Source organism: Glycine soja, chromosome 11 (genome assembly GCF_004193775.1).
Source record: "Glycine soja cultivar W05 chromosome 11, ASM419377v2, whole genome shotgun sequence".
NCBI classification, from domain to species: domain Eukaryota; kingdom Viridiplantae; phylum Streptophyta; class Magnoliopsida; order Fabales; family Fabaceae; genus Glycine; species Glycine soja.
In genome coordinates this window covers 10,073,640-10,084,155 of record NC_041012.1, presented here as the reverse complement: position 1 = coordinate 10,084,155, position 10,516 = coordinate 10,073,640, and the positions used below count along the sequence as shown (strand labels likewise).

Here is a 10,516-nt window from a genome sequence, read left to right as displayed (position 1 = left end):
GTTCCTGAGCTTTTTTTAAAAATTGTACTACTAACCAACAATTTTTTATTTATCACTTTTTATTGCTTTTACAATTTAAAATTATGGAAAACATGGTATCGGTTCCATCCATTTTAATGGTTTATCTCTTTCATAAACAGGGTCGACCGTTTCTGTCACTGTTTACTCATGGTACTGGCGGTTGTGTGATGGAATGGGAAAGCTAATAGGTTGAAGGAAGAAGGACCATACATACTATAAATTCAGATAAACTCATCGGTTTATTTTCACTGCATCTTTGGTCACGGGATGCAATGTAAAGTCTCCACATATAACAATAGTATAAAAAAAAGATAACTGCACTGCACACAAGGAACTACGAACAACACCAAATCGTGACTTATCAACTAACTCCGCCTTCAACCTTTTCAGGACAACAACACTCATTCCCATACTCCCATGTCCATTTTTGCAACTTCGATGCCCGTGTTGTCCATTGTTCATCCGTGAGTCACTCACTATTTATTATGTGCTGTGTTCTCTCTTTCTCTCTCTTTCTATGTTTGTCCCTAGTTGCTGGTTAAGACAAACATGTTTTTGTAGTACTAGTGTTCATTATTCATTCCAACCTTTCTCTCTCTCTCTCTCTTCCGCTTGAACTCCGGATAGTGTTTATGAATTGAGATAACTTTCACTGTTTCCAAATCCAAGCCTTACCTTTCACGAGATGAGTTTCAGCATGACTTTGTTGCACTGCACTCCAACCTGCTTTGTTTTGTAGTGCCTATATATATATTCTCACTCACACGTCTATGCTGTCTTAACTATTTCCCTTCTTTGTCTTCCTCTGCCTCTCTCTTTCTCTTTCTCTCTCTATTTATGTTCCCCCACTCTCTTACTTACTGAATTTATAGTCTTCACTCTTCAGTTTCTCTTCATTTAAGAAATCCAATGTAACTCCCCTCTTTATTTGTTTTCTTAATTCAATTTGTTCAACTTATTAATTGTTAACTTCTGGGCTATTTCCAAGTCCTACTATTGGTTTTAGACTTTTTAGCATGAATTGAGGTTCTCTGCTGGTAATTTTTTTATTCTTTTTGCTTGGTTTAATGTTCTTTAATTTTGTTGGTTTGACTTTGAATTTCTCAGGAGGAGGATGGAGGCTTTTGTATTTGTGTTTGTGGCCATTCTGTTGTGTGGTTGTGTTGCTGCTAAAGAGTGCACAAACATTCCAACACAATCTCATACATTCAGGTATGAGCTGTTGATGTCCAAGAATGCAACATGGAAGGCAGAGGTGATGGATCACTACCATTTGACACCAACGGATGAAACGGTTTGGGCGGATTTGCTGCCTCGGAAGTTCTTGTCGGAACAGAACCAACATGACTGGGGGGTGATGTATAGGAAGATTAAGAACATGGGTGTGTTCAAGTCTGGTGAAGGATTTCTCAAAGAAGTGCCTCTTCAGGATGTGAGGTTGCATAAGGATTCAATCCATGCTAGAGCACAGCAAACAAATTTGGAGTATCTGTTGATGTTGGATGTGGACAGCTTGATTTGGAGCTTCAGGAAGACAGCTGGTCTATCCACACCTGGGACTCCTTATGGAGGGTGGGAAGGTCCAGAAGTTGAACTCAGGGGTCATTTTGTTGGTTAGTTTATTTTTATTAATCATCTTACCTTTTTTTTTCTTTGCCATATCTAAATTGTGTCCCTAGTTAATGGTATTTGTTTATACTCACCTCTAAGTTGCTAATGAATTCTTATAAGGAGGAGGATCCAGATTCTCTATATTCTCTTTTCTATGCATTCAAACATTCAACAACTCAAAACCATTGGATAAGGATCTGATGACTCATGTTTTATCTTGGTAAATCAGACTTAAAACACAAATTCAATATTTGAGCCATCTGATTTTCATCCAACAGTTAAGAATGCACTGACTGTGTGAAGTGCGTGAAAAAACTGACTACTGAATCAAATTCCTAAAGAGGAAGGGCCTAAAATGCAATTAAAGAGTAATAAGTAATAACTTTGTAATTGGTTGTTTTCATTCAAACATTCAAAAGGGTATAATTCTAGTCTCTTTTTCTTGTAAAGCCTTTTCCACTTTTTTGCTTGTTATTTTTTTTATCACCATGACATTGGTGCAGAGTATCCACCAGTTTTACTGACAACTAATCTCTGTCGGGGAACCTGAATAGTTACCTTTAGTGGGTTTTTGCTTGCTATTTTAATACTCAGAGCTGAGAGAAGATTGAACTATTTGTTTGAATAAAAATTGCAATAGTATGCAGACAATATTTCATAGTTAATGTTTTGCTATCTTCAAATAGCAACACACATTTTATTGTAAAGGTTGCCTTTCTATATGTAATGTTTACTCTAAAGGTTGTATTTTCAAATACTGATTGTATTTACTTTGTTTGAGGTTTGTTTCTAACTTTAGAAATACCCATCAACACTGATATGTTGACACACAAATGCAATGTTTGGTGGTCTTGTATCTTACCAAGCACACTACCCCTGCCTGCAAATTTGAGCCCTTGCAATTCACTTTTCAAAGTTAATTTATGATTTTTTGTTTTTGACACCGTGAAGGGCATTACTTGAGTGCATCAGCTCTAATGTGGGCCAGCACACAGAATGATACCCTGAAGCAGAAAATGTCATCTCTTGTTGCTGGTCTGTCTGCCTGTCAGGAGAAAATTGGAACCGGGTATCTATCTGCATTTCCGTCTGAGTTTTTTGATCGATTTGAAACTGTCCAACCTGTTTGGGCCCCCTATTATACCATTCACAAGGTACAATCAAAAAGTGGATTTTGATTACGCAAGTGCTTTCGACCTTATGTTGTGGAATTTCAACTATTCAGCTTTGACAGATCTTGGCTGGCCTCTTGGATCAACATACTTTTGCTGGAAACCCTCAAGCTCTAAAAATGGTAACATGGATGGTTGATTACTTCTACAACAGAGTGCAGAATGTAATAACAAAGTACACTGTAAATAGGCATTATGAATCACTGAATGAGGAAACTGGAGGGATGAATGATGTCCTTTACAGATTATACAGCATAACGGTAAGTTAACTAGTTTGTGTAATTTCTTTTACTCTTATTGCTTTGTTTGCTTGTATGATGTTCTTGAATTGTAGACTTGTTTATTTAAGCATAATGGTTAACATAAATGGATTATAGTCCATAGTTTAGATATTTTACAAGAATTGGCTTACCTGTAATAGTTTTCATTATTATAGCACACTTCACTTTGGAATCAAAGTTGTTATGTTTTTCTATGCAGGGAGATTCTAAGCACCTAGTGTTGGCTCACCTTTTTGACAAGCCATGCTTTTTAGGGTTGCTTGCAATGCAGGTAATGATAACAGTATTCTATATGACATAATTGTGATTTAGTCCTCAAGTCCGCATAGTACTATACAGTCATGACCTCTGTAAAAGTGCATACAGTATATACCTCGAAAGTTTCCATGTAAAGTTTAATTCTTTTCCTTCTTTCAATTTTAATTTTTTTGAGGGCAAGCCCTAGTGAAACAGTAAGGTTGCTGCTTTGTAAATCCTCAAGTTTTTTTTATGAAAAACATATCATGTAATGAGGAAAATATATCAATTTTCCTCTTTTTATGCACTAAAAAACGAGTTTATTCTTCTCGAATGTTATTTATAATGTTGTGCTGACCTCCAAATGAAACAATCAGATATTTGAATGTTGAACTTAGGGTCTTTTATTCTATTGTAGAAATCTTATCTAATTTTAAGTCAAGGTCCAAGAGTTAATTTTAAAATTCTCTTTTCTCATGTAGGCTAATGACATAGCTAATTTTCATGCCAATACACATATCCCAGTTGTTGTTGGATCTCAAATGCGGTATGAAATCACAGGCGATCCACTGTATAAGGTAAGTTGCTTCCCTCACATTGTACATTACTGATGTATGTTTCATTAAGTTTGAATGGAATTGTATTTATTTTCTATTTATTGGACTAATATGCAGTATATCCGTCATTCAAGCTTCAAATTACATGTCTACTCATAATATTTGTTTTGTATATTTGTATTGGAAGTAATCATTAAGCCCAGCACAACTTAATATTTGTCATGCCTTTCAAATTTCTGAGATTTGTTCGTGTTTATTGGTGTTTTAGCAAATTGGGACATTCTTTATGGACCTCGTAAACTCTTCTCACAGCTATGCAACTGGAGGGACATCAGTCAGCGAGTTCTGGTATTAAGATTTTGCATTTTTAGTTTTAGTTTTTTCATTTGCATTTGAAATTATCTGTTGAATAATTGTTTGCTACAAGGGACATCAAATAGAAATGTTCTGTTCCTTTATTAGTTGATAACCAATTCTAAATTTCTTTCTTAACTCTTTTTCTTCAATTTTTGCATAGGAGTGATCCAAAGAGAATAGCAGACAACTTAAGAACGACAGAGAATGAAGAATCATGCACAACTTATAATATGTTGAAGGTACAACCAGTTATTCGTCATTTTATTAGCTCGTCATGTAATGCTTAGGAAGTTAAAAATGTGTATATGAAGTTTTTTCATAAATATTTTAACTGTCAGAAGAGAGAAAACTGATTATCACACAGTAATTCATCGCTGCATGTTCTTCATTTACATCTGTATGTGTTTGTGATTGTTTCCATTATCTTAGCACACAAAAATAAAATGATTTCAGGTTTCGCGCCACCTGTTTAGATGGACCAAAGAAGTCTCTTATGCAGACTATTACGAGCGCGCCTTAACCAATGGTGTGCTCAGCATTCAAAGAGGAACAGATCCTGGAGTGATGATTTATATGCTTCCACTAGGCTTTGCGGTTTCAAAGGCTAGAACTGGACATAGTTGGGGAACACAATTTGACTCTTTCTGGTGTTGCTATGGAACAGGTATACAATTGTTTTGTTATATACTTCCGAAACTGCATTCTTTTTCAACTACACCATACTTTTATCAATCATTTAGTCTCAATTTCTTTTTCTGTTTATTAGGAATTGAATCATTCTCAAAGCTGGGGGATTCTATCTATTTTGAGGAGGAAGGAAAAGATCCCACACTTTACATCATTCAGTACATACCAAGCTCATTTAATTGGAAATCAGGCAAAATTTTGCTCAATCAGACAGTTGTTCCAGTTGCTTCATCGGATCCTTACCTACGTGTGACATTTACGTTTTCTCCTGTTGAGGTAACTGTGACATTGTTATGGGCAATGGCATCTCATTTAGCTAAATATTCATCTTAGATACCTTTTAGAGTAAGCATCCTCATAATCTGGGCAAGAGTTGGTCTGTTTTTGTTCTAAACCCTTCTGCACTAATGGCTTGGATTTGTTTTTAACTTTGAATTGCGACAAATCAGCTAAAGGATAATGGATAGGGTACAATATTTTCTAATGAAGTGTGATGAATCTGCGTGACTTACAATGCCAAATTTTAAACCTTATTTGAGTAGAAACCAACAGGATATGAAATGTAAGATCCTCTGCATTTTTCTTCTACATCCTAAGTTTTCAAATCTTTACTTCTGCAGAATACTTTGTCTACATTGAACTTTCGACTACCAAGTTGGACTCTTCTGGATGGCGCCAAGGGGATATTAAATGGTCAAACTTTATCCCTGCCAAATCCAGGTGTCAATCTAACTTTACTTCATTTTTTATCATCCAAAAGGTCTGCCATTTATCTGGTTAGCCACCAAAAAATAAAGACACTCTTTTCAGCAAATAATATATATTTGTTTATTTTTTAACAAAAAACATTAACACTTTCAACATTGAAGTAATGCTTTATTTTGTGACCTCTAGGAAAGTATTTGTCAGTCACAAGGCAATGGAGTGGTAGTGACAAGCTGACCCTTCAGCTGCCCCTTACCGTAAGGACAGAGGCCATAAAAGGTAGCTTCACAAGATAATCCACAAGTATTGATTACTATTTACTAGTATTCTTCTGTCAGAGCATTTATTTCTAACAAAAAAATTGTTTGTTACTGATAGTTTTTTTTAACTAAATTCAGATGACAGGCCTGAATATGCATCTGTTCAAGCAATTCTTTATGGTCCTTATCTTCTTGCTGGTCATACAACCGGTGGTGATTGGGACCTTAAAGCTGGGGCTAACAATGCAGACTGGATTACTCCTATTCCTGCCAGTTACAATAGTCAACTAGTTTCTTTTTTCCGAGACTTTGAAGGATCAACTTTTGTCTTGACAAATTCAAACAAATCAGTTTCAATGCAAAAATTGCCTGAATATGGCACTGATTTGACTCTTCAGGCAACCTTTAGGATTGTCCTAAAAGATTCTTCCTCAAAATTTTCAACATTAGCAGATGCTAATGATAGATCAGTGATGTTAGAACCATTTGATTTTCCTGGAATGAATGTGATTCACCAAGGAGCAGGCAAACCTCTTCTCATTGCAGATTCTTCTCATGGCGGGCCATCTTCTGTTTTCCTTTTGGTACCAGGATTGGATGGACGAAATGAAACTGTATCTTTAGAATCCCAGAGCAACAAAGGCTGTTATGTGTACAGTGGTATGAGCCCTAGTTCAGGAGTCAAGCTCAGTTGCAAATCTGATTCTGATGCTACTTTTAACAAAGCAACAAGCTTTGTTGCTCTGCAAGGATTGAGCCAATACAATCCTATCAGTTTTGTGGCTAAAGGCACGAACAGGAATTTTCTTTTGCAGCCATTACTCTCATTCAGAGATGAGCATTACACAGTTTATTTCAATATTCAAGATTGATACATTTTTTTCCTTTTAAAATAAACAGTACAATATAATATGCTTCGTCTTATACTCTTATAAAGGTTCAAGTAATAGATATTCAAATGTAGAAAGAATAGTTGATGAATATCTTTCAAGTCTTCGGTGTTGTGTCATTAAATGATACTCAGTGATAACCAGAATTGAAAATTGGAAGTCAGCTGCAGTAAGGTGACCTTTCTATTCATTTATAGAAAAGAAAAGAACCGAGTGGGGAGAGAATTGATGATACAAGTCACTACTCAGTGTAGCTGTTTTCGTTAATTATATCAACATTTAGTAGCCATATTGATATGTAATAATAGTATGGCATGATCTGTGTTTTCTTTTTAAAACGAATATGAATGAGTTCTACTTCACACTTCCATTGATGGATCACTTCATTGAGATGGAAATCAAATAACAAAAATGGGGCAACTGGAGGAGCACAATCCTCCAAATGCCTCAAATTAATGTCCTGCCAAAAAAAAAAAAGGAGGGGAGAAAAATAACTTTACAATTATGTCAAACACAAAGTGCCATATCTTACAATATATATTGGAACCAACATATAGCAATTGGCTATTATCCCAAACATCCATAAACGCGCAAGCATTTGACTAAGCCTTACTCTGGTGTATATATATAGGCCAACTTCTAGAGAAGAATGCTGACACAAATTATGAGTGCAATCTGAAATTTGTACTCTCACATTATGATGCAATTACACTTTGATTCAAGCTTATTTGGAAGGGGCTTCATGTTGTCTACTTTGTTAGGAAGTCCAACATTGGGTGTCAAACTGATCAATATTTTCATCATTCTCAGCCTTGCTTCCTTCTGGGGTTTCATGCACCCTTGCCAGCAGTTCGGCTGCTGAGAGTCCTTGGTATCGGAATTGGTTTTCGCCAATATAGTCACCGTTGGCTCAGAACCTTCCAATGGTTCTGAGTGTTCATTTTCCATTGCTGTCGTTGTAGCCTGATGTGCAAGATCATGGATGATAGAGCTGCAAAAAAGTATAGTATCTGTTACCTCTTCAAGGGTCAGGCTTCTAGTATTCCCTCCATCTTCAAGAATTTGGAACAGAATGTTCCTGAAAGTCATCAATGGGGCTCTTTGATACCAGTGATGGATCAACATCCACCACACCAGCATCCTTCTGACAACAGTTTTCCCCTTCTATTTCTGATTCTTCAATTGTACAAGTGTTGATAGTTACCAAAGCATCAAAGTATGACTCTGGATCCTTAAATGATGTTTCAGTATTTGAGAAACTGCTTACATTATTTGGGTGGTCTTCAATACTATCAGTTTGAAATACAACTCTCATGATTTGGAAATGATGACACTGAATTGTTGTCGTGCTTAACACAAGTAGCCTGGCTTACTAATTCTGAGCTACAAGCATCAGTTGCTTTACCACAATCAGGGTATTCAAGATTATCTTCCTTGACAACAATCGAACCCATAGAGAAAGAATCAATCTCATCTGTCACTGCATTTTCTGAAGCTTGCATTTCTTCTGGGTCTTGGGGTATCTCCTCCAGGTTGCTGCATTCTGTAATCTGTATTGACAGAAGTTTCTTGGGTAGCAAAACCTAATCCGTGGTAAGAATGGTTTAGATTATAAGTATCATGTAAAATGATCCATTGAAGTTAATATAGTACTCAAACTTCATTTTTAGTCTTGTAAAATTTTTTGTTAGGTTCGATTTTATCAAAACTAGGTGTCTGATGTCTCAACTAAAAATTAGACATGTGTTTCTCTGACTTCTTTTTTTTCTCTTTCACCCCTCACCCCCCACCACTAGCGAGTTCTGCGGCCCCTTAACCACATAATGCATCAAGAATTCTAGACAAATAACATATGTTCCTGCTAGCAAGAAGTTCACACTCCACATATTGGAAAAACCGCATCGCCACCTCAAGCCTCACCCTTCCGGATTCCTCTCACCTCTCTACAAAACTAATAAAATAAAAGCTGGCAATTTGAGCTCAAAACACGACAAAAGGGGTTCCTTAAAAATTAAATCTTTCGGTTTCCACTTCCTCTTGTAAGTGCAGAAAAGAAAAAGGGGACAGTAGGTGGGGTGTGGGGGGTTTGGATCAGTTCGGTCTTATCATAGTTGGTTTTTTTACGAGTGTTTTCTGTTTAACTCTTTTTTTCCATGGTTTTTGCACTGCTTTTGCATTTTGGGTAGGAGGTGGTTTTTTTTTTCCTCCTTCAATTTGTTGTCATTTTTAACCACCAAAACAAATTGTGTTTTGATTTTTTTATGATTTGTGATGATTTTTAATCTTAAGAACTATATTTTAAAATTTAAACACAACTCTGGTCCAAAAAATCATATATTTTAATTTTGTAAGAATAAAAAATAAGACAAATTTTTTGTAAGAATTAAAAATGAATTTTAAATATTTTTACAGGAAAAAACATATTTTACCCTATTTGGATATATTTTATTTTATTAATATATTTTGGGGTATTTATATTTTTTGGATAAATATTTATTTTTATTCTTAAATTTGTTAAATGTTGAGAATTAGATCCTAAAAAATAATAAAAAATTTAATTTTATCTCCAAATATATAAAAAGTGTGAATTCATCTTATCTTAAGTTTTCTCCATTACCTGAAACAATCGTATTCATCGTCAGAAACTTCTTTTTTTAAATCAGCCCAAATATATTAAATAAAATGGGGATAAGAAATAGCCACTTGGATTATAGAATACAAGAAAATATATTAGTCCAATAAACACAAACCAATTATTAATGGTTACATTATATTTGAATCCTCACCCCAAATACCATCTAAACATGGTTAATTAACACATTTACCACCTCACCAACCAATTAGTTCTCTAAATTTTTTAGTTATTTTAGTCTTTAAATTTAACACATATTGTCATTTTAGTCCTTGTGAATACCTTTAATTTTTCAATTAAATTTCATGTTACATGAAATTATTAGTATAAATATTATCAGATTTTCTCACTTTTATTCTTTATCCAATTCTACCATTTAAATTATATTATAAATATGAAATTAATTTTTAAGTTATTATATTACAATAATAATTGTTAAATCCAAAACATTACAAACAACATTCTATAAGCTTTTAAACCAGATTTTTTACCCAAATCAAATTATTATCTTATATGTTATTTAATTATGTATATAATGTTAGATTAATTAATAATTAATTAATAATTAATTAATTTTATGGAATAATGTTAATGAAAAAGAGACCGTTAAAATAATTATCATCCCTCTAAACAAATGTCATTTATTTTCACTATACTAATAATTTATATATAGTATCAAACTTAATTAAAAATTTAAAGATATTTTTAGGAAACAAAATGACAATATATAATTAAGTTTATGAACGAAAATATCAATAAGTAATTAAGTTCACATACTAAAATAAAAAATAGCTAAATTTAGAAACTAAATCAAAAAATTAACTTTTTGACATGTGTATAGTCAAGTAGATAACAAGTGACAATTGTCCGTTTTAAAAGCATCATGTAAGCATAAAGTTAATGGAAAAAAAAAACTAATTATAAGATTAGTTTACCAGACTTTTACGGAACAAAATTTTCATTTATCATCTTTTAGAGACTTAACTTTCAACACCTAATAAATTCAACGACCAAATTTGATATTTATCCTTTTCTTTTGTTTAGTAGAAGGATATTTATATTATTTTTAATGTAAAATCTGTTTTCAATAAAAGAAACTAATTATC

The 10,516-nt window shown here is 33.9% G+C and overlaps 1 protein-coding gene across 3 annotated transcripts; it reads left to right on the top strand.

Annotated features, from left to right (window-relative positions):
• The first annotated feature begins 273 nt into the window (after nucleotides 1-273).
• LOC114376681 lies at nucleotides 274-7,146 on the top strand. Of its 3 annotated transcripts, none has more exons than XM_028334907.1 (13): nucleotides 274-485; nucleotides 1,129-1,634; nucleotides 2,584-2,786; nucleotides 2,867-3,064; nucleotides 3,285-3,356; nucleotides 3,805-3,900; nucleotides 4,148-4,227; nucleotides 4,397-4,475; nucleotides 4,690-4,900; nucleotides 5,003-5,199; nucleotides 5,544-5,643; nucleotides 5,818-5,907; nucleotides 6,027-7,146. In XM_028334907.1, the coding sequence occupies exons 1-13, from the start codon at nucleotides 439-441 to the stop codon at nucleotides 6,758-6,760; spliced, it is 2,613 nt and encodes an 870-aa protein (XP_028190708.1). In that variant the 5' UTR covers nucleotides 274-438; the 3' UTR covers nucleotides 6,761-7,146. The 3 variants fall into 3 exon arrangements, with proteins under 3 accessions (XP_028190708.1, XP_028190709.1, XP_028190710.1); XM_028334908.1 differs by lacking the exon at nucleotides 274-485 and adding an exon at nucleotides 559-932; XM_028334909.1 differs by lacking the exon at nucleotides 274-485 and adding an exon at nucleotides 974-1,058.
• Nucleotides 7,147-10,516: the final 3,370 nt, after the last annotated feature.